The following is a 24039-nucleotide window of genomic DNA, read 5'->3' as shown; positions in this document are numbered from 1 at the left end:
GACACCCACACTCACACCAACTCAATACAAAACATCATTTACTTAACCATCTCAAACCACCTTTATGAAAAGAGTAGTTGCAAAATTAGTTAAACACCCATTAAAAAGAACCAAAATAGAATAAAACCGAGCATTTCGAGTTGGCGAACAGAGATCTTGCAACTTTTGGTAAAGCATCGACATCTGAAAATGTAGCAATGCGTCTATCAGCAGGTTTACTCTCAACTTTCTCTTTTTCTCTCGCCCCTCTTTGGCAGGATTACAAGAAGCCGCTGGAGGAGTGCAGTCCACCGGTGCTGAATCCAGTGAAGATCGCAACGCTATTCCATTGCTTGCCGGACATTCTACACTCACACAAGCTGTTCCGTATCTCTTTGTCGGAGTGTGTACGCAACTGGGATCGGGATGAGAAGATCGGCGATTGCTTTGTGAGCGCCTTTGGCAAGCCGCAATTGTTGGAGATATACTCAGGCTTCATCAACAACTTCTCGGCGGCCATGGAACTTGCCAAAATGGAGGAGAAGCGCAAATCGGCGCTGGCTGATTTCTTCAAGGTGAAGCAGATCAGTGCCCACGATCGGCTATCCTTCTTTGGCCTGATGGTGAAGCCCGTGCAGCGCTTTCCCCAGTTTATACTCTTTCTGCAGGACCTGCTCAAGTACACGCCACAGGGTCACCACGATCGCATGTCTCTGCAGCTGGCGCTGTCACAGCTGGAGCTGCTCGCCGAGCTGCTGAACGAGAGCAAGCGTGAGGCGGAGCAGTATCAGGCCTTCAAGGAGATGCTTGGCCACATAAGCGGCACATTTAATACACGCTCCCTCAACAGCGTCAGCGACAGCTGCGGAAATCGGGCCCGCTATCTGCTCCGCGAGGACAATGTCACTCACATGGAGTTCAACCAGGCGGGCTTCATAGTCAAGTGCAAGCAACGACGTCTGCTGCTGCTCAACGACAAGGTCATCTGCGTGTCCGTGGCGCCCAAGCAATCCCATGACTTTGGTGCCACCGAGAAGCTCACCTTCAAATGGATGTTTCCCGTCAACGATGTCGAGATTGTGGACAACAGCGCATCCGCAACATTATCTAGAATTCTTACAGCAGGTATGTTGGCCACGCTTCATAACTGAGCATACTCTAACTCGCAACTGTTTTCCTGCTGCACAGGTCTGAATCGTGGAGGCAGTCTCAAGTCGAATGGCAGCACTGGAAATACCACCGCCGGCGGCTATGCAAATGCAACGCTCTCCGGCCATGGTCAGGGTGGACTGGGCTTGGGATCGCCCTTTGTCAGCGGAGATTCGCATAGCTCGCCAGCCGCACAGCTCACAAACGGAGCGGATAATCTGTGCAATGAGATGAGCACGCTGATGTACGACTACGAAGTGATATCGCGCATACACGACCTGGTCGGCACACTTAAAGGCAGCTACAAGGAACTCAACTTGAATACTACGCGCAATGTGCTCAATACCATACAGGGCTCCATTCAGCGCAAGGATGAGGAGATGGCCTGGGTGGACTCCTGCTGCTTGCAACTAATTGGTCGCCACAAGTCCGGCAAGGAGGAGACCTTCACTTTCCAAACGCAGACACCAAATGTGAAGAAGGAGTGGATCACTGAGCTGCGGCTCGCTCAGCTGGCTCTCGATCCAAACAACTCACCCGCCTGGGAACGCTCTTTCTCCGGCTCGCAACCACATCATGCACATTCACATCACCAACATCCCAATGCCCATACCCTGCAATCGCCCGGAAGTCCGCAGGCCACGCTGCACACCTACGAGCAGCAGCAGCTGCAGGAAGCTGTCCAGCAGAAGCAGTCGCGCAAGATGCCGCTCTTTGTCAAGGCGATGCCCGTTTACCGGTCACAGCATCAAACGGAGGTAAGTAATGCCCCCAAAGGCATAAATGGATGCAGCACAAGCCAAATCCAATTAAAGGATATTATATTTAATTGCAATATTCGAATAACGCATATGTTTTAAATCTTATTTATACACCATCGGATAGGGCCACAATAAAACTGCAATAGGAACGCAATTGTATTCCATATTTGAAACGCTTTGCGTGCCCTAAACACTGTGATAAATAAGCTTTGTGCTTGCGCACTTTTCCCTTGTCTTACTCTCTCTCTCTCTGTGTCTGTGTCTCTCTCTTTCTTTCTTTCTCTATGTCTCTCTCTAACTCAAGCGCACTCACAGGCTGTCTCCCTCTTTTCAATATCACTCTTCTATGAGATTTTCATAATGTCAAGTCAAGATTACATGTTAAAGTGATAAAAAAAAACCTATAAAAAATAATCTATGCGATTTTCATGCTTATATTTTTTAAATAAAAACTGTGTATAAAGGTCACTTGCTTACAAATATGTCTGAGATCAAAATAGAGAATAGGTTTTTTTATAAGCTTCTCCAATTCACAGCTAACGTACTCTTTATCGTTTATTTCCTCAGGTGCGCTGTGGATGCTACTACAGCATCGCCAATGACACAAAGCAGAGCGGGAACGCGCGACGCCGGCACAAGCAGCTGAACTATCTGTGGATGTGCAGCAGCGATGGCACTTCGTCGCATATCACCGTGCTGGCCCAGCACCCACAGCAAGCGGGCAATTTGCGGGAGGCAGGCTGCTTTGATCTGGTGGAGACGCAGGTGTCGGCGCTGGAGTTTGTCAAGGGGCTGGACCAGTGCCGCACACGGGAAGAGCACAGCAGCCTTTTGGGCGATCTCGTTTGGCTTGGCACGGACAGCCGCAAGCTGCTCATCTATTCGGCCCGCAATCCGGAGCAGGAGGAGCAGCTAGGCAGCTTTGCGGTGCCGGGCGCTGTCCAACGCATTCTGTATCACTTCGATGCCGTCTTCGTGTCACTCTCAAATGCCACCGTGCTGATCTATAGGCGTGCCCATGACGGTGTCTGGCAGCTGCGCGATCCCCAGCAGGTGACACTGGGCGAGTCTGGCATGTCTGTGCCGAGCATGTTGCCAATCAACATGAATATCTACGCATCCTGCGGCAATCGCGTCTACGTGCTCAACGCACTCAACGGGGAGCTGCAGCGCAGCTTTGAGGTGCAGCACGGCGCCAGCCAGCAGGTCAATCTAATGGCGCACTCGGGCATCGGGCTCTGGATCTCGCTAAAGAACTCGACAATGCTCTGTCTCTACCACACCGAGACGTTTAAGCATCTGCAGGACATAAATATCGCCTCCAGTGTGCTGCGCAACGATGCTAAAAAGGAGCAGCCGCTAAACAACAGCTCAATATATGTGACTGCTCTAATGGCTTGCAAAGGTCTGCTCTGGGTGGGCACAAATGTGGGCATCGCTGTTACCATACCGCTGCCCCGGCTTGAGGGCGTTCCCATCATCAGTGGCGGCATTAATATGTCCTGTCACGCCCACTTCGGTCCCATCACGTTCCTCCTGCCGCTCATACCGAAAGTTTATCCAGCGTACAAACCGACAGCCGCAGCAACAATGTCAGCACCGCTGGTGCCCAGTGTGCCCAGCATGGGCGAGGATCTGCATTTGCCCGCCATCGATGCGGATCCCAAAAAGCTGACCGAAACGGACCTAGACGAGAGCACAGTCATTTTACGTCGTGACCTACCCAAAGAGGAGCCCGGCTCAACATCCGGTTCAACAGCTGGCTCGACTACGCCTGCAACTTGCATGCTGCGTGAGCCAAGTGTCGAGGCAACACCGGACTCCAACGTGGCAACGCCCGCCTCGGCTGCATCCTCACCGCGCAGCTCCAAGTTGGACAAGCAGCACTCGCTAGACCAGAGCTTCACCGCCAAGATTCGCGCATCGCTGGCTAACTCGCCTGCATTCCATCGCAAACGGTTCCGGGATTTGGGTGCCGGCGCTGGTGATGCCGGTTCGCGCATGTCCAAGACGCTACCGCGTGGCCTGGGCTCAGCAGCGGCTGGAGGCACCGGAGTCATCGGAGTGCACTCAAATGCGACCGCACTGTCGCAGCATGGCGAGCACGGCTACTGCGATGTGTATGGGCTGTACGGAAAGTTGATCTTTGTCAAGGAGAATTACGATGCGGAAGAGGGCACCCAGGGCAACCTCATGGACATGATGTACGAGGGCATGCGACGCTCCGATCCCGAGCTGGCTGCCATACCCGGCAAGGTGTGCACCCTGGACCGGCGTTTGCGTATGAAGGCCTCGCGACCGCGCTCGCTCGATCTGTCCAATTGGTCGGTGGACTCCAAGTCGTCCAGCTTATATACGTCATCGGGCAGCGAGGAGAGCATGGGCATACGCCTCTTTGGCGGACGCTCCGTTTCCCGCAACAGCAGCAGCGCCAGCCACAAGACGTCTGGCACTGGCAGCGACCTAGGCAACATATCGGAGAACGGTCTCATGACCACCGCCGATATACACCAGCAGCACCACCATCATTTGTCCAACAGCACGCCCAAATCCGAGGACGGTTTCAAGCACATGCACGCTCAGGCAAATGCCTCTGATAAGCAGGCCGCGCCGGCGGCCGTGGCCACATTGAAGCGCAAACAAAAGCAGAACTCGAAGCAACAGCAGCAGCAGAATGCGGACGGACCGCGCACCGTTATCACCCTGATGGGGGGACGTGGCTACTGGCGACATGTCTGGTACAATACCAGCGGCAGCTCGCCCGGTCAGAAGGGCGCCTCCGGTTCGTGTGGCAACGCTGGCGCAGCCTCCGGAACGGGCGGCGGCTCCGGCAGCTTTTCTCCGCTGACGGCCAATTCAAACGACGCGCACATCGTCGTCTGGGAGAAGAAGTTATAATCTCAGGAGTTGGTGTGCTGCTGCACGTTGCAGCAGCACCCGCACCAGCACCACCCGCCGTTGACCGAGCTCTGGCGACGCGTCGGCGAGCAGCGTCGTGGACGCGTCCGTTTCCGTGGCACGTTCACGCAGCGCGAACGCGAACGCGACCGCAGCGCGTCGGGTCTCAGCAGCTGCAACTGGCGGTCGGATGGTGAGCGGCTCGCGATGGCCAGCGGCAGCGGCATGCTCAGCGCCAGCCTAAAGCGACTCACCAAGCTGAAGCGCGGCGGCAGCCTGAAGGAGTTCTAGTGAGTCCCCCCTCCCACCACCCCCACAGTCCAATTGATGCGGTGCCACTAATTGCAGCACGGGACATCGTTTGCCAAATGTATATAAATAACCATCTCATGTGTACTTTATAGTGTTAGGCTAGGCTTAAACACGAGCTTGGGGCTATATATGTTCATGGCTGGATATGCCATGAGTAGCTTAAAGCACCTTTTTGTTTATTCAATTTGATATATCGAATATATATATTTATACGTATATATGTATACATTACTATAGCTAATCTTTGGAGCAAAGAGCTACGCCTTATTTAATTTTTTTTTTGTGCTGCTCTTATTTTTTTTTCTAAGTATATAAACGTTAGAATTAAGTAAACATTTTTTTTTTATATCAATAATATAAAATTTATATCCAAATATGCATTTTATTGCTATAGCATTTAAGATGCACGTGAAACAAGCTAAGTTAAACAAAAAGATGGAGCAGGGGGGACTTTAATAATAATTATAATAAAAAATAATACAAATAAATACATAGCGGCAAAGCCAAGCAGCACACGATGTTGCATGTACAATAAGTATTAGTTTAAACGATAAAACTGTTAAACGGCGACAGACACAGATCGGCATAGATAGTTAGGCAAAAAAACCTAGCGAAAATCTATAGAAACCAATTCAAGATATCAAAGAAATTATTGTCATGCGGCTTAAAGTACGTTTCGATATACATATTTTCAGCAAAATTGTACCCTGTTTTTTGCTCGCAGCAGCTAACCAATTTTCCTTACGTACCACAAATAATAATAAAACATAACAAAATACTTGGATGTTGTATGTGTATATGCTTATAAAAATTATTCTATACATGTCCTCGTATATTATATAAATATCTGTGTTTCTAAACAACAAATTACCAGAAATGTATGTTTTTTTTTTTTTTAATTTTCTATATCTGCGCACTTGGAAGTACATATGTAAACAAGGCACATGTATGCATAAATATACGATTTAAATACATATACAATCGATAATAATATAAATGTCTACTCAATATACATACATACTTATGTACAGCTGTATATTAACATTATGCAGTACATAATACACATACTTACACGCATAGAAAATTATTTATAAAATAATTAACCAAGTTTTTATACGTTTAATAGAAGGCATAATAAAATTATGTAATTTTTTGTATCAGTGTGCATTTGAACACTGAGAAGTATATGCGCACTTACACATACACATATTTACATTAAAATAGTTACACACGCATACAAACATATTTATCTATATCTATCTAAACACATATGCTATAACAATACATATTAAACGTCATCGTATTGACAATGAACAACAATTTAAATACACACACACACACACACACCAATTTACATTTTCAGTGGATAAACGAATATTGTATGTGTTAAAAAAACTCAATAAAATTTTTTTTTGAAATAAATCGTTTGTTTTTGTCAATCTATATAACTAAAAGAGTTAGTCAGGAATAGATATTTTTACAGTGACTTCTTTTTGAGTTCAAATTTAATAGGAATTACATTTTTGAATGGCAATGGAAAGTCGTGTTGCTTTACAAACAGCTGTCAACTGTCGACTTCTAATAATCTCGCAAGTCAGCAGCAGCCCAACATTTTTGCTCCTAGACCGTAGGCAATGAAATTTTTCAATTGTATTTGCTCTGTCTACCTACAACTCATTTCTGTTCGCCTGGTACTTTAGTTGAAATTCCATTCAAGTCTTGCTACTCAACGGCTGCCAGCCGTGCCCCTTTCAGTTATGCAATGGATTTTTGTCTACCTACGAGCCATTTCTGTTCGCCTGGTATTTTCGCTCAAATTTCGTTCAAATTTCGCCAGCCTGCGTTCCCATTGAAATTAAAAATGTAGGTTTTTTCATTTTTCATTTTATTTAATGCCAATTGATAGTACACTGAATCTTACTAGTCCAAAATGGTATAAAATTACAAAATTAGACAATATTTTTCCGAGATATTCCAAAATCATCAAAAAATCTTATAATAATAATAATATAATATAATAATAATTACATGGAATAAAATTGCAAAATTTGACAATATTTTTCCGAAATATTCCAAAAATCATCAAAAAATCTTAACACCATGACTGAGCCGCTTTTTGTCAAAAATTCAATATTGACGGTTTGACAAAAATGCCAAGAGGTTTAGGAAACATTAAAGTTTGATGTTTATTGGAATATCTGACGTTTGAATCGACATAAATTCGCCGTTTGACCATGGTGAGATTGGATTAGCGTGGACATGAACCGCTTTAATGTATAACGCCATGGTCATATGGTTTTCGCCGACATGGCAACATGGAGATATTATGTCGCTTTAAAACGACATAAAATCCCCGACATGGCGACATGGAGAAAATATGTCGCTTTAAAACGACATAAAATCGTCGTTGGACCATGGAGATGTTATGTCGCAATAAAACGACATAAAATCCTCGTTGGACCATGGGGAGATTATGTCGCTTTAAGGCGACATATAACCTTATGACCATGGCGTTATACATTAAAACGGTTCATGTCCACGCTAACCCAATTAAGGCTGAGCGATAGAGGGCGCTTCCAATTAGTTGACAAAGTAGCCTCGAATGCAGTTAACAGGTGGCGTGTGCATCGTTGGCGGACCTGTGCTTACCGCAAACAAGCTACAGATGAGATCTCTACAAAATATACCTGTAGATTGCATTGCAGATTTCATTGGATGTGATGCGGACGAACTTTCGTCAATCGAAATCGACTGAATACAATTGTCAAGATGCCCGTATGCCGGGTAGGACCGATCCGATCCGGTGATAACGGCAACAAGGCTATTAGAAAAGTATAAAAAATATAAATTTTTTTTTTTTTTATATTTGAGTTAAGCAATTGTATGAAAAGATCTATTGGATATGGTGCTGATATATGGAGGAGAAGCTCATGAAGTTATACAATTGCATTCCGATTCCGCGTGTTCGTTGAAAATCGTTAATGCTGATGCGGATATTTTTCTTTCCAGATATGGTCTTTACCACAAATTAATTTCGGGTTGATTTTTATATGAATGTGGACTAGCTATAATAAATTGGACTTCATATACTATCTTCATTTTTATACTTGTGTTTCATTTCTTCGTTTCGGACTGCTGGTCTTTGCGTGCCTGTTATTTGCTGCCTTTCATTCGGTCCACGACAATGCCTTGGGTTGTATAGATTAAAGTCTAGCTGATGGTAGCTGATGCTATATTTTTAAGAAGTGTTGATGCTGGCAGCAGTCGGATTCCTGAACCATACAGCATTTTGATGTTGTTGCTGTTACGTGAGATATTGTGGGGTATCCTTATGGCAGCTAATGTAGGGCATGAAACTATGCCGATTGATCCATTTTGTGGTGTACGACTCCCTGGTTAGGAGTAGACTCAGGTGTTCTGACATAACATTGCTGTGTACAGCACATCCATGGCTGTGTAATAATCCCCATTTGGTTTAGTACATATAATAAAAAGGCGAAAGCGGCTTACCGAACACAGATTCTTGGTATTGGATATTGAAGCTTATGGCAATGCTTTCGGCTAGTTTAGTTGTGCTACCAGGAAATGCATTGTGGTCGCACCGCGATAGTTTAGAAAGTTGTTAAGTCGATGTGCTGGTTGTTCTAGTCGATTTTCCGGCCGCCAGTATGTTTAGGTCTGTAAAGAGCGAAGTCAACCCGTCCATTGGTGAAGCTCCTGCCATTATTGGTGAAGGCCGTGTCGAGGTTGTCTGGGTGGACGCACTGTATGTCAATATGTTAAACCTGTGCAGGTTCGATGTTGTGTTCACAGTTGTATTATTAGTCATTGTAGACTCAGTTCTAGTTGCCGGAAACATTTTTTGGTGTTGTACTTATTGCCTCTGTGTAACCCGTTTTGCACGGTTAACAGTTCTTTTTTTTTTGTAGTAAAAGGTAAAGAAAGAAGCTCGTAAAATTAGAAAACTCTACTTACTTAGCTCTTGGCTGCTTTAGGTGACAATACCAAAATGACTGAATACTATTCTTAACATCTAAGATAACAAACAACGCCTACTACGACCACATTTAAATGTATATAAATGTTTCTTATACCATATTAAGAGCTTACAAATTATAATTAAATTTAAAATAACAAAATCATATTTAATTTCTTGAGAAAGCAGACAGTATAATCTCTTTTTGAAATAAAACTGATTGTTTTTGTAATTTTCATTATCTTTATTATATATTAATTGCCTTGCTGTTAATGTTGCTATTGAATTTCATGTTGTATATTTTACAAAGTACACACAGTATACGAAAAAAAAAAAAACAACTTTTTGTTTGTTAATTAAAAACAATGAAGAACGCACGTGTGATGCTTGCAACTGTGCAATCTGGTCTGCTAGATCTTGACAATTTAATTCGGGGGCAGATACTCTTTGAGTTGCTTTTACTGCCTAACTGAATGTGGCATAAAAAAATGGTGTTTATTTATATAAATATATGCATATGTATATAATGTTTGAACAACATGATGTGACATTAATTAAATTTGGTATAAAAATCTAAAACAATGTTACAATTTTTTGTTTTCTTTTCTTTTCTTTTTTTTTTTTTGTTTTTTTGTTCTCATTCAGTTTCAGTTACATTTTCATATATTTTAATTTGCATACACAAATTGATGCGTATGCACTCGTTTTGTATCAGTATATTTAAATATTTTTTCAATTTATTATTTAATTTGTTAGCAAAAAACACTTACAATATTTCGCCTTCGTTCACGAATTCTTGTTACGACTTGTTTCTGTGTTGCACACGTCTACGATTATATTGAGAGCTGGGTATGTCGCCATCCCACTCACCCTATCTTTTCGCTGACATCTCTATAAGTTGTGTGGGCCCTTGTGTGAATGAACACTCAATTAAATATAGCTAGCTTTATTACAAACATTAATTCTATTTATTTGTTGCATTTTGTATTGTTAACTTCCTTGCGAAACTAACAGCAATTCGGGTTCAAATCGATTTCAATTCAATTCTATTTCGCTAAACTGGGCAGGGACTGGACCAGCAATGACGAGAAGCCCTTCTTCAATGTGATTGCGTTTTGATTGTGTGGAGAGTCATTCAAAATGATTGATTGATTGATTATTAACAAGCGGCAGAGCACAAAATAAACACTAATTGGACTTAAAAACATAACAACAAAGTTATAAATATACATAAGCACGGGCCAAACTTTGTTACTCTGTTGTCTCTGTTTGTATGTACATGGCTAGTTAGCATCAACAACAACAAGAACAACAAAATAACAATTTGGCCTCAACATAAAATACATAATACACATTACACATACATAAATATACACACTTATGTACAAAATTCATACAATTAGAAGTGGACGTTATTAGAGACACAACACAGGTCAACATAAATCTCTCTCTATTTTTTTGTTTTTTTTTTTTTTTTCTGATCGATTCAACTTGACTTGCTGGCCTTTTGGTAGCTGTTTAAATTTCGAAGCGCCATTTTTACCGAATACCCATACATGAGTTATATATGTACCATATATGTCATCCCTATATACGCATACAAGCATACATATATATGGCAAAATTTACACGTACTTAGCTAATGCAAAATATTATATATACACATATGTATACTATTGCAGGGGTCGCTCGTAAATTGGAATTGTCTTGTGTTTGGCATATAATTTAATGCAATTATTAATAAATTAATAAAGTATTTTAAAGGAGCTGTGGAACCGAAAGATTGTCACTTTTCGAGCGACCTCTATATACATATGTTCATGTATATATAACGCATGCACCCATAAACTCACACACTCTCTCTCTCTTTGTCACACACACGCACACTCGCACACTCGCACACTCGCACATGCATATAGATATATTAAGTTATCTTCGATACTCGGTTACAAATTTTGGCGTTTTCCATTAGGTGTAGTTGCAATAGTAGTAGTACATGGTATTATGTAGATAGCTACTTAAACTCGTAATCAAACTCTTAATCGAGCTCCACAATTTATTTCTGACCTGACTGTCAATATATATTCAAATTGATTGCAATGCAAATATTTATATATCTTTATGTATACGTATATATATATAAATATATGCGAACGTATATAGTAGATATATACTTTCGTGAACAATTTGATAAACTAAAATCGTATTTGCTCGATTGTAAGCGTGCCGAGTCGTATCTTAATTCAATTGAAGTTTACCAAGTTTCGTTTTTCATGGTATTTCGACAGTATGAAAACACTAAGAATTGCCGTGTCTTATGCGTAGGAGACTAAAAGCGCGTACAAAATAAACGCTTAAAAATAGTTTTCTCTATTTACAGTTCTTCCGAAGTGTGTTATCAACTTTAAAATTCTTATTTAAACTATTAAAAAAAAAACAGATGAATAAATAATAATTAAAAAAAAATCATATCCGAATAAAAATAAAACAAAACGTTAAAAGTAAAAAAAATAAAAGAGCAAAACCGAGCTGCTAAGCGATATCCCAATACGTGTGTATAAATATAAACACACACATATATATATACATATATATATATATATATATATGTATATATCTAGCTATATGTCTGACTGAAGCTTCAGAAGAACGTGGAGAACTTGCGCTTGTTTGGCGTCTTGCTGATGTTGAGGTGGCTCTGGTTGCTCCCGTTGCTGTGCTTGGCGACCAGCACGGACACGGGCATGGGTATGGGCACCGAAGCGTACGCCGCCGGCTCTGCCCCATTGCTTAATATGGCGCGTTGCAGTTGTTGTTGCTGCGCGTAGAAGGCGGCCGTCGCCGTTGCCGTGGCGACTGCACTGCTGGCTGCTGTTGCTGAGGCGGGTGGCATTACGACGACGGGCACAACCACGGGTTATACGGAGATCTCGTAGTTCATATCGTAGATGCTCGCGCGATCCGGTGTGCCACTGGCATTTGCCGCAGCCGCAGCTGCCGCCGCTGCCGCATTACGTCCCACAGCTGCGGCCGCGGCTGCAGCTGCCGCATTCTGTTGTGCCAGGCTCGTTGGTACGCCGCTGGGCAGACCGCCATTGTTGCGCGCCATGGTTGCAGCCGCCACTGCCGCTTGTTGCTGCTCAAGTGTCTGCATCTCCATGGAGTCGGTCATTTCCAGGGCGCGCACAAAGCTCATTGGCCTCGTCGGCGTCTGCTTACGCTTGATCTGCGGAGATGGCTGCGGCTGAAGCGCACTAGATGCGTTGCTCACATTAATACCGGCCAGCGGATTTGGCGGAAAAACTGGAACGCCACCGCGCAGCTGCGGCTGATAGCCGCCAGATCCGGAACTGGCATTGCTGGAAGCTGGCACATTGGCAATGCTACCGCTGCTACCCGAAGCTGCAGCTGCACCAACACCACCACCACCACCACCACCACCACCGCCGCCGCCACCGCCGCCGCCATAGCGCAGAATGTAGCTTTGTGCAGCGGATGTTTGCGGCATGGTTGTAGGGCTTGTGGGATTGGAGCGATGATATGAGGCAGCTGCTGCCGCTGCAGCAGCGGCTGCAACAGCTGCTTGTTGTTGTTGTTGCTGCTGCTGCTGCTGCTGCTGTTGCTGTTGGTTGGCATAGTCCTGCAGCCGTGAGTGGGTCATGATGAGTGGATGAGTGCTACCGCCGGCTGTTATGTACTGGGCATGCTGCATAATGCCAGCCGTATTACTGCTGTTTGGCAGTGTGCCAGCACTGCTGCCAATACTGGCAGCAGCCGGGCCGCCGCCACCACCAAAGCCGGGCGAGGTGTCCTTCCACATGTAGACGCCGCGCTGCGGACTGCCAGCCAGTTCGCGTATGTTGTCCACCGTGTTGTTGGAACGCGCATAGGAGAGTTCCCCGCCAGCGCCCTGTCGCACCAGCTCGCCCTCAGACAGAAAGCGACGCTGTGGGCTGCCGCCATAGGCAGCCTGCGCTAGCGATTGCTGCTGCTGCTGCAGCGCTAGAAAGAGGAGCCAGAATCTGGCATTAGTTATGACTGCAAGAGGGAGACTGCCGAAGGGGAGACTAACCTTGTTGCTGCTGCTGTTGCTGATGCTGTAGCATAACACGCTGTTGTTGTAGCAACAGCTGTTGCTGATGTTGAATCGTTGGCGCCTGCGGATGCTGCGGCGGCAGGCCGCTGGTGTACTCATAGTAGGCAGCTGCCGCTGCAGCCGCCTGCTGCTGGTGCTGCTGCTGCTGTTGTTGTTGTTGCTGCTGTGCCGCCTGCGCATTCAGGCCTATAAAGTCGGGACGTCGCGGCTGCGTGGGTGTACCCGGATTGGATCTGTGAAGGAGGACGAGTCGAGAGTGTGTGTGTGAGCGGCGAATGCGAACGTTTACAAAGCGGGTTAAAGAGCGAGTTATGTTAACAAATAACACTGAGGCTGCGGTCAATAACAGCGCGCCATGTTAATGTTAGGACTTGACAGCGCAGAGTAAAACAATGCAAGTCTGTGTGGCTGTGATTGTGTATGTGTGTGTGCGCAAGTATGTGATAGTATTCATGAGTAATATGTGTTTGTGTGTGCGCGGTTAAACTACAAACTTGGACCACAAATTCGTTAGGGTATTTAACATTGACGATTAGTAACAGTTATGCAACAGACATATGCACGCTTCACACATCGAGAACGCGCAGACGAGTTAGACTGATGAGAGCCGTTGCAAGGTCCACATTTAGAATCGATAGACAATAGACATATGCTATCGATAGACAGTGATCAGTGATCAGCAATTGGTTATCAGTTATGCATAGACCAATTTTGGAATGAATCCTTTTATTATGTACAATCGACACCATAGCCACCTTCTTGTGTGTATAAATAAATGTGTTAAACAGTTAGCTAGCCGAGAACGTAGATGACCTTTAGTTATTTTGAAATGACCTCAAGCAACAATTCAGACAGACATTCAGCTCACGAGTGGGGTGTCGCACACAAATGACGTTGGGGACATTTGGCTAGGGCCAATGGCTCCGGGCGATGCGCTGCACAAAATCGACAACGGTCCGTGGCACATCGGAGCGTACCAGCTTGATCAGCAAATGGAGTATATTGACGACACAGTAGAGGATGCTGCAGCCAAGTATGATGGGCGCCAATAGCAATTTGGTCTGCATTGTATAGCGTGTGGTATCCTCAAAGTCGAAGAACTCCCATAGATTAGCATGACCGAGAAAATGTCTGCGCAGCTTCACAACCTGCCCCTTTAGCCAACTAAAGTACCAGCATAGGAAAAACAACACATTCGATGTCAGATAGCCAAGTAGAAAGCCCGTCAACGTAATGTAGTCCATCGAGTGATTGACTGCAGCTGCATTGAAACTGCCACCTGCTCGCATCTGTCCAAAACGAAAGGCGTTTAATTTCAGCGGCCGACTATAGATTCTTGGTGGGATCAGTAATTCCTCCTTGTGGGCCGGCTGATTATTATTTAATATGTCCTCAATTTGGTTGTTTCCGTCCAAGTTGCTATTGTAGGTGCTGCTTGTCTTCAAAGCATTGTTATTAGCGTAAGAGCTGTTTGTCTTCATAGTATTAGTATTGTTGTTGTAGGAGCTGCTTGCCTTTATGCTATTATTATTATTATTATTATTGTATGAGCTGCTTGTCTTTATAGTATTATTATTACTATTGTAGTTGTTGTTGTTGTTGTTGTTGTTAACATGATCGCTAACAACGTTATTGTTGTTGGGATTGGTGTGATTGATGCTGTTGTTGTTGTTGTTGGTATTGTTGTAGTCGTCGGTATGCGGCTGCCTGCTGTACTTGGCCAATACTTGCTGAAAACGTTCGCTATTATTGATGTCGTTGTCGTTAATGTTGTTGCTGTTGTTGTTGAAGCTACTGTTGTTGCTGAAACTATTATTGTTGTTGCTGACGCTATTGTTGTAGCTGCTGCTGTTGCTGCTGTTGTTGTTGTAGCTGCTGTTGTTGTTGTAGCTGCTGTTGTTGTAGCTGGCGGTAGTGTTGTCGTTGCTGTTGTTGTAGCTGCTGCTGTAGCTGTTGTTGTTGTTGTTGTTGTTGTTATTGTGGGTGTAGCCGCCGTTGTCATTGTTGTAGGCGTAGGCATCCTCGCCACCTGCCTGGTTATAGCCATTATCATTGTCCGCCCGCCACGTTATGCGCTCCTCCGGCTGGCGCTGCAGATGCGGCTGACTGGCAGCCAACTGTGGCACCACCCTGGGACTGGCCATGTCGTTGCCACCACCGACGCCATTTGCAAAGCTACGCAATGCATTGACGCGACTGATCGCAGACGGCGGCGATGATGTTTTGAATGTTTGGTAGGGAGATGACTCCCGTCGATCGTCTGTTGCTGGAAATCTTCCATCGCCAGCGTCTCCGTCCAGGCCACCACGCGGCATATGCAGGGACAATGGGTTCGTTTCAAACTGCATCCCATTGAACTGAAACTGGCGTCGATTGCGCAGCTGTGGTATGGTTGCGGCAGTCAGGGGCAACGTCTTGTCCAACAGACCCAGTGATCTGACGCGACCAGTGTTGAGCTGTGACTGCTTGTTCTTATTCATATTGCTATTGCTTTTTAGTAATTTAAAAAAAAAAAACGGATCGTACCGCAATTTGGCGAAGTTCAACTTGTTAGCCGAAAGGAATATAAAAATTTTAAATGTTATATGAAAAATACAACAAAACGAGAATTTGTTTTGTGTGTGGCAGAAAATTTTTGATACTAGCCTGACAGACTATGCGAGCTATGACATTCGTATCTGTGTCAATATTGTATGAATGAATTATTGTTATTGCCAGATCCAAGGCCCAGATGTGACTGAGAATGAGCAAGGCCTGCTGAGTGGGCCTCGATTTGATTTCGATTTAATTTGGGATGTGGCGACTCTTAGCGAATACAAAACAGCAATAATTATCTTCGAATTTTCCGAAGATCGCATACCCTTGCAGACATACACAGCAATGCAAGATATAATACTCCCAACTTGGAACCCCTTTTCGAACGATTGTGGCCAGGTTTTCTGTATTATATAGTAGTCGGTTTTGACCCAAAAGCGCTTTCATGCCAGGTTTTACGACGAAGCTGCATGATTCTATGACCAACAGACAGACAGACATGGCTATAGCGACTCGAATGTTAACGCCTGATCAAGATGTCACATTTAATGCGTTACAAACATTATAGTACCCTCTGCAAGGGTATATATTAGAATAAAAAAGAGTGAAACGGCACCAAAATCAAGAATTCACTCACCTTCAATCAAATGAAAGCTGAGGTAGTAGTACATAGAGTGGGTGCGCTTGGTGGTGACGCTAGTTGCAGTGGTAATTTCTAGGAGTGTGTCTTTGTCAGAGATTGTGTGTGTGTGTGTGTGTTCGGTGTGTGTATGTGTGTGTGTGTGTGTGGACGGATACGTTAACGGGACAACTGTCGTATATCATCCGACGTCTATCCACACAGAGACGTAGGCAGAAATGAGGAAACGGGTAGACACGATACTGTGAAGATTATCTTAACTTGGGAATTTGTGGTTTTTTTTTGGTTCGGTTTCGATTTCGGTTCAGGATATGGCTCGAGCTCAGGCTCAATTCTGCTGTGCGCCTCTTTGGCCGATGACAGAGTGTAAGTTTGTTTGGTATTAACGACTGCTCAAGGTAGGTGCTTACATAAATATCATTGATCGTAATCGTAATCAGGACTTTTATCGTCTCACTTTAATCCTAGTTTATTTGTTGTTGGTATTCTCTGTTTTTGGTTTTCATATTATTTTATATGATTATATATATTTTGTATATATATATTTTTTATATATATAATTATATATATACATATATTTTCTTTGATTTTTTTTTTTTTTTTTTTTTTTTGGTAAGCTAAGCCTAGGAATTAGTACTGTTCTCAGAAATTGAGTATTGACTACATCGAGAGAAAAAATAAAATAAACAAAGAAAACGAAAAAAGAAAAGTTTAAAAATTAAATTAGTTTAAAAGTGTGTAAACAAATCATGGGAAGAAGCTGTGTGCAAAATATATACACATATGTGGATGACAAAGAAGGAGAGCGTATTCGTATTTAAGACGAGGCGAAGTAGAGAGCAATTTTTACAGAATATCGACTAAAGCGTGTAAGTAGTACAACGAAAGAGAGGGAGACAGAGCGAGAGGGAGTGAAAGCGAGCGAGAGGAACATGGAGGAGGATAGACCTCGTCGCAACTGATGTATAGCTAGCGTTCGATGACCTCTCCAAGCTATTGCTAGCTCGCTCACTGTCGTGTGCAGCGAGTTCAAGATGTACAGTAAGCATTCCGTACATGAGAATGGTCGAAAGCACAACACAATGACAACAACATAAATTTAAAAAAAAAAACTGCTAAGGAGCACAATTGGCAGCAATTACTTACAGACTCCTTCATACACAAACACCTCATTAAACATACATGTTTTGTGGGCGCTTTGATATAAGCCATCAAATCGAGCTGATCGTCATAATGGCAAAAGCAACAACAACAAATTGAAGCAATTGTACAATCATTTACAGCAGAAAGCAGCTCAACAAATGAATATGGCTAGCTGGAGAAGTTCGGTTTAGTGGCCGCTGGCTGCACCACTGCAGCACTGGACCACAATGTGATAGATCCACTCACCTTCTCACTGGACTGGCGATGACGAGTGGCGTGGCCACGCCCAGTGGCTTGATTCGTTGTTGCATGGTAGGCGTGGCTGTTGTGGTACCACCGCGCTGGCTTTGTGCTACTGATATGCCCTGCTGACCATTAACGACATAGCCACCGCCCGGTTGGTCCGGCGAGAGCGCATCGCTCGTGTAGCCGCGCTGCGGATCCAGGCCCCTGAAAGCAAATGGGCAGGATATAATGATGTACGTATTTTGTAAGCCAGCAGCTACTCACCTGGTTCGCGCGTGCGGACTGTGACGTGGATGATAGATGCGCAGGTGACGCGGTGAGTCGCCACCGCCGCCAGTCTGCGATGAGTTGGGGACACCACCTGCGCCACTAGCAATATTGCCATTGTTCATGGTGCTCATATTGATGCCGGGCGCGGTGTCGCTCACCTGAGGCAGGTAGAAGTTGGTCGAGTTGTGCCGTTGCAGCGGCGGAGTCGGCTCGCAGTCTTGACTCTGTGAGGCAGGCGGCGGCTCAAGGTCCGTATCGGAGCACTCCCGTCCCGGCGACAGCTGTGAAGATCGCAGAACGTATACAAAATTTCTAAATTAGTCGGGAGCTTCATTCGCTTGAGCAAGTGCTTAACACAGAAAACCTTAGGCCTACATAAAACGAGAAGTTGTGATTGATCGATTTGTAATGTACTTGAAACCAAATGGAAACGAAACTTGTGTTTGTTTGTGTGTGTGGGTTGGACAAATGAATCGATGCCAAATGCCGAATGCCGAATGCCTAATGCCAAATGTCGTTTGCGAACGCCGAATCTTGGCCAGAAGTGAACGATGCTAATAGTGTCTCCTGTATACATATAACGAACAGTGTGTAAGATGCCCGAATCCGGGTTAAGATATAGAAACTGTAATCTTTTTAAAGTGTATTTTTTTGTTGTATTTTAAAGTTTGTTTTTTTTTTTTTTTTGTTGCAAGGCATGATATTTATAGTTATTTTATTTGGAAAATAAGTAAAACTGGAATTGATAGATCAAAGCTACGAAATTCAGCGAATTTACTGAGCATTCAGATCATAAAGAGAAAGAAAAATGTTATTGAGTTTAGAAGAGATATATGTATATATATGAATATAAATATAAGGAGTGATTTTACATTTTAGAATTGAATATAATCAATCTTTGGTGAGAAAGCAACAGAAAAATCATGTGACAAATTTCATATCAATCAGTTTTCAATCATTATCAATCAAAATGTATTTATCAGTAAATAATTAAATTATAGAATTAAATATATAATTTTTTGATACATTTTTTTCGTTGCTTATTTTTATTTTTTGTTTTTTTTTTTTTTTGTTTTACCTTTTTCGGTGCTTGCAGAAAGTGTAGAGTTTTGTTTATCTTTTTTGACCAATTTTTTGTTCATATATTTTCTATATACGCTAGTTACTTAATTGAAACATAGTTGCACAACAATCTGCGAGTGAATTTACAGCACAAATCCAGACAAACGAGCCAATCAACTGATATAAGCCACAGAGCAAAAGCTTTAAAGTTGCAACTTAAGTACTTCAAACCGCATGCAAAATGTCAGAACGTCCAAATTAAACGAAACAAACTGAATGGAACTAATAACTAACTAAACCAAATAGTAAATGCGTCAAATAACTAGATTCGATTGCAAGCTTGAAACTTGAATACTGTTCAAAATCAATAGAATGAAGTGATACGATGACAGCCTACATCAATCTACTGAAATACATATATTACTATTACTATTACTGTTATTCTTATTAATATTAAACTGGAATAAACAAAAAACTATCTTTTGAACCTCTGGTTCAGATAAAACTACAGCTCATACACATACACTAGACTGTAAACCTGATACCGGGTCTAATACAAGTCATCTTGTGAGGACTGCTCGCATATAGTTTTATATAATTTATTATTTAAGCACAAGGCGAAAAGGGGTATTTATTTTTTTCTTTTTGCAGTAATCGTTTTTTTTCTGCAATGAGCTTGAAGCGACTTTCTACTCTAACGCTGTTAACTCATACCAAGGACTGCGTTACAAACAACGTGACAAAGCTAAAATACTCTACGCAGGTGCAAGAAAATAAACCAAGCTTGAAATACAAGAGATACATAGATAGAGAATAGAGCGTTGGCGATATAAAAATAGTATGAAAGTGTGTGCAATAATTGCTGCTTGATTGTGTGTATGTGTGTGTGTGTGATTTGGTGTGATGTGTGTGTCTGTTTGGTGTGATGTGTGTGTTAGCGATGCTTAATTGTATGTCTTATTTCTATGTACGACTGGCCGTGGCAACTATTGCGCAATTAATGTTTGCTATGCTAACAAACGCTTATAAATATATATTTAAAAAAATATCTGAAAAGCGCGGACAGAAGCCAACTCAGGTCACGATTAAAATGAAAATTTCGCTTAAGCCGTGAATTGAAGCGGCAACAGTGGCAACGGCAGTTGGCTTTTTCTTTACAATCTACAATCAAATAATTACGACAGGACGACGGGCAAACAAACTGTGAGTTAAATATACAGTTCTGGGTAAAGCCAAAGGGTGTGGGAAGCGGGTGTAGCTAGGTATATATATGTCGAGCGAATGTGATTAACTTGTAGATATGATAGAAACTAAAAAGTAAAAAAACGAAGAAACAAACGCAATTGGCAGCCAACAATTCAAAATCGCATATTAAACATAGTTAGCAAGCAGAATGTGCGTGTTAAATGTTAAATACAAGTCAAGTTAAGTTAACAGCCAATACAAAACCAATTAAATGAATTACAATTGCAATTAAATGAAGAAAATAAATGAAAGACAACAACAACCACAACAACAACAACAACAAGTGGCGACTACAGTTGTTCAGCTGTTTGTTGCAGTTGCCACTTGAGAAAGGCAACAGATACAGAAACAAAGTAAGTTACAAGTGAAACTTTCACAAATAGATACATGGTTATAGTTATAGAGAAAGATTTATAATCGTTTTGCATAGCAATTTCTGCAATGTTTCGTTTTGGTTTGCAAAATGTTACCCACCTTACTATAAAGCGTTGTGCTGCCCGACCGCTGATTATAACCATTGCCCTCGGCCATATAAGTCTTTACCTGAATTCCACGCTTCTCCCGACTCGACTCGTAGTAGGAGCGGGGTGAATATTGTACCGAGGTGCCGCGCATTCCACTGCCGACGCCGCCGGCTGTACTGCCATTGCCACCGGCTCCGGCTCCGCTACCGCTACCGGTATTGGTCTGTTGATTGGTCCGATCGTTGCATATAGTGCTTATTGCTTGATTTTGCGTCTGAGATCGTCGCGATGCGTACTTCTTCGGCTTCAGAAGACTGTAAGTAGGCAAACAGTTAGCGAGTCAGTGATAATTCATATAAATCATAAGTCTTCATTACCTGGGATACTGTGGTCCAAACTGAGTGTAACAGCAGTTGTGCCAACAGCCGCGCGAGAACGGATTGTAGCCGCCCTTGAACTTGCCAGTCACCTGTTCGTTGGTGGTGCGACCCCGCGATACCAGCACCATGTGGAAGCCCGTTAAACCGAATATCGGTATCGCCAGTACAGTGACAAGGCCCATCAGTATCATGCTATACATTCAAAAGCAACGTTTACAGTTAAGACAAACCAATCTTCCAATGACAACACATGGTTTTAGCTGAAATGTGTGTTAGCTCAAGGCTGCAAGCCAAAATTATGTAGACAATAGAACATAAGCTTAAAATATACTTTGATACCATTTCAAATCTCTTATTTGTAGAAGTTTAAAGGTTTAAATAATTTCCTATTCTCGGAAGCTTTCAGCTTAGAGCTTAGCAATTTAAAAAGTATTCCAATGGAAAATTCGATAAATGCCCGAGTTTCATAAGGAACAGAATAAATCTGTTTGTTAAACAACAGTCTATGCTCTAGTCTAGTACTCTAGAGGCTGGTTTGCTTTTTGTTCAGTCTTCAACTTTGGCTCACACTCTTGCAATTAAAGTCAGTTTTCAAATTATATATTTTGTTGTGAAAAGGATACGCGACAATGGGCGCCGTCTGTTTAATGTTGGGCATGATTTTGAGCACGTAGAACAGGCAAAGCGAGAAGATGCTCAGCATGTGGATGGAGAGTGATACGAGAAAGAAGAAGAAGAACCTATAATTGCGCCTGCCAATGCAATTGTTTACCCAGGGACAGTGATGATCGAATGTCTGCAGAAGTAAGAGAGAAATATTTTCATCAAATGATATGCGACTCAAATTGCAAATGCCATTGGAACTCACCTCTATGCAGTGATTGCACACTGAGCAGTGGGAGCAGCGGGGCGGGCGATAAAACTTGCATGTAACGCACCATTTCATTTTAACCGTAATGCCGTTTATCTCGGCATTCTTGTAGAGCGGTGCGCGGAACTCCTCCTCGCAGTCTTCGTCGGGCGAGGCTAGAATGCAGTCAAGTTTAGGCTGTGCGGATGACGCTGGGCACCGTTTAGCACGCTACGTACCTTTGGGTATAATGCCCGGATCCATAAATGTGGCCAACGTAAAGTTTGCCAGCACAAAGAACGTGATGACGCCCTGATAGGCCAGCACCCATGGATGACTCTTTACATAGTATTGGCAGCTGCAACAGAAAAGACGAAAATAAATAATATTATTAGCAAAAACTCGCACACACTATTAATTCCCTAAAAAAAAAAGTTGTCAAATCTCATTGCTAGCCAGAAACATTAGGAACACGGAGCTACTAAGCAGCGACCAAGCACATTTCTTCCGGTTTTCTCTCCCAACCCCATTTTCAATATCCTGCAATCACTTTAGAGTCCAGTGAACTGGAACTGTTTGTCGAGCCGGCACACACATGCCCATACTTGCGACTGCAGCCCACACATCCACACATCAATGAGCCAAGGGAGACCGCGTGTGCTTAGCCTAAACAAGCAACCCCTTCTTTTGCAGCTCCCATAGTGCAATCACATTGATGTGTTTAACTTTTACCAGTTACCTGAGCTGAATGTATTGCACATTTGGCATTAGATGTACATTCGTACGGCCATGACAAAAGCAACCAAAGCCATAGCCACATGCAATCCAATTTAATACACTTCAGTGCAGTGAAAATCAGTCAAGCAATTTTGCTTCCAATTAAAGACAAACATTTTACCAATTATTTTAAATCGATTTCCTTCATCATAAGTGAGTCTTAAATTTATTTCAATTTGATTGCCTAAACAACATTAATACATTTTCAGATTATTTAACTTAGCACAATTGCTAAAACTGATTACAACTCAAATGACAAGGAATAATACCATAAAATAATAATTGATCATATTTCACAAGCTGGCAGCTTATTATAAATATACTAGCGGGTGTTCCAACCCATTTCCAGTTCGGCAAAAATTAAAATTTACTTTTATTACGTAGAATCAACATTTTCACATAATGTAGAGTATTTTTCGCAAACCGCGAATCAAGCTGAAAATAATATTTTAGAGTAAGATCCAATACTTTAACATAGTCACATACATAATAACAAGCCTTTACTGCCAATTTTTTACGCTTGCGGGTGAAATTTTTTAAAATCCCTCTATAAATATCTAAAACGGTTGGAGTATTCAGCAGCCATATGCTTACCACCCTTGCCCCTTGCGAAAATTGATAAAAACTGCCTCATTTATTACATAACTTGGATATTTCAGGAAACAAGAACTAGGTCATTTATTCCGGTATTTCTTTATGAACTAACCTCGCAGTGCAAATTAAGAATGCCACTGCTTTTGATGCTGCGGTTGCTTCCACGTATTTCTTGCAGACTCACATTCCGGTTACGGACACGTGCAGCCTTGGGCAACTTCTAACTGCTAACTGGCAACTGGTAAGTGGAAACTGGCAAGTGGCAGGCAAGGTCACAGTTTGGCCAAATTGCTTAAAACTTTTGCTTAACTTTGGATGCAATTCCGACAGTTTTTCTCAGCTTATCTAATTAAAATTGACTAGCTGGCTGTGACTGATTTTCTGACGAAAATGTATTTCAGCTCAGCCCTTGCTAATGTACCCAATTAAGGTGTTAATGGAAACTCAACCGTTTTGCATTATGATTTCTTGCCACCAGCTGTGAAATACCATGAATATCATATTTTCTTGAAGCCTGACTAAATTGCATAGAAAACATAGAATAGCTACTCGGCTGTTGATGCTGATCAAGAATATTAATAATAATACTATGGAAAAATCTTATTAACATCATGTATTGTAATTGAGTTTGATCGATTTGCCAGTACATTTTATAAAAACAA

The 24039-nt window shown here is 42.8% G+C and overlaps 3 protein-coding genes and 1 long non-coding RNA gene across 8 annotated transcripts in view; 1 reads left to right on the top strand and 3 right to left on the bottom strand.

The window, feature by feature from the left end:
* Nucleotides 1-5647, top strand: part of LOC6631416 (rho guanine nucleotide exchange factor 10) — a 132744-nt gene extending 127097 nt beyond the window's left edge. For both annotated transcript variants that reach the window (XM_070211332.1, XM_070211333.1), the window contains 3 exons: nucleotides 258-1104; nucleotides 1168-1886; nucleotides 2457-5647. In XM_070211332.1, the coding sequence (XP_070067433.1) occupies nucleotides 258-1104; nucleotides 1168-1886; nucleotides 2457-4787 (3897 nt within the window). In that variant the 3' untranslated portion in view covers nucleotides 4788-5647. The remainder of the gene's footprint in view (nucleotides 1-257; nucleotides 1105-1167; nucleotides 1887-2456) is intronic.
* Nucleotides 5648-7955: 2308 nt separating this feature from the next.
* Nucleotides 7956-9187, bottom strand: LOC26530864 (uncharacterized). Of its 2 annotated transcripts, none has more exons than XR_001449995.3 (3): nucleotides 9075-9142; nucleotides 8610-9013; nucleotides 7956-8551 (listed from the first exon to the last, which is right to left on the bottom strand). It is a non-coding gene; the product is annotated as an uncharacterized lncRNA (long non-coding RNA). The 2 variants fall into 2 exon arrangements; XR_001449994.3 differs by having other exon boundaries at nucleotides 7957-8551; nucleotides 8610-8884; nucleotides 9075-9187.
* A 2235-nt stretch (nucleotides 9188-11422) lies between these two features.
* Zdhhc8 (zinc finger DHHC-type containing 8) overlaps nucleotides 11423-24039 on the bottom strand; it is a 29118-nt gene continuing 16501 nt past the window's right edge. The window contains exons 2-10 of one of the 3 annotated variants that reach the window (XM_015170967.3): nucleotides 22246-22364; nucleotides 22025-22182; nucleotides 21780-21952; nucleotides 21154-21348; nucleotides 20787-21090; nucleotides 18000-18286; nucleotides 17736-17939; nucleotides 13148-13404; nucleotides 11423-13077 (exon numbers count right to left, since the gene is read on the bottom strand). In XM_015170967.3, the coding sequence (XP_015026453.2) occupies nucleotides 11993-13077; nucleotides 13148-13404; nucleotides 17736-17939; nucleotides 18000-18286; nucleotides 20787-21090; nucleotides 21154-21348; nucleotides 21780-21952; nucleotides 22025-22182; nucleotides 22246-22364 (2782 nt within the window). In that variant the 3' untranslated portion in view covers nucleotides 11423-11992. Of the gene's footprint in view, nucleotides 13078-13147; nucleotides 13405-16954; nucleotides 17007-17735; nucleotides 17940-17999; nucleotides 18287-20786; nucleotides 21091-21153; nucleotides 21349-21779; nucleotides 21953-22024; nucleotides 22183-22245; nucleotides 22365-24039 lie in introns of those variants that run through there. The other 2 variants (XM_032439651.2, XM_032439652.2) reach the window with 2 other exon arrangements.
* On the bottom strand, nucleotides 13846-15931 carry LOC138911774 (uncharacterized membrane protein DDB_G0293934). Its single transcript, XM_070211201.1, has one exon. It carries the CDS (start codon nucleotides 15649-15651, stop codon nucleotides 14080-14082), a length of 1572 nt encoding a protein of 523 aa, XP_070067302.1. The 5' UTR covers nucleotides 15652-15931; the 3' UTR covers nucleotides 13846-14079.

Source organism: Drosophila virilis, chromosome X (genome assembly GCF_030788295.1).
Source record: "Drosophila virilis strain 15010-1051.87 chromosome X, Dvir_AGI_RSII-ME, whole genome shotgun sequence".
NCBI lineage: Eukaryota > Metazoa > Arthropoda > Insecta > Diptera > Drosophilidae > Drosophila > Drosophila virilis.
The sequence above is the reverse complement of the archived record's forward strand: the minus strand, read 5'-3'. Positions and strand labels throughout refer to the sequence as shown.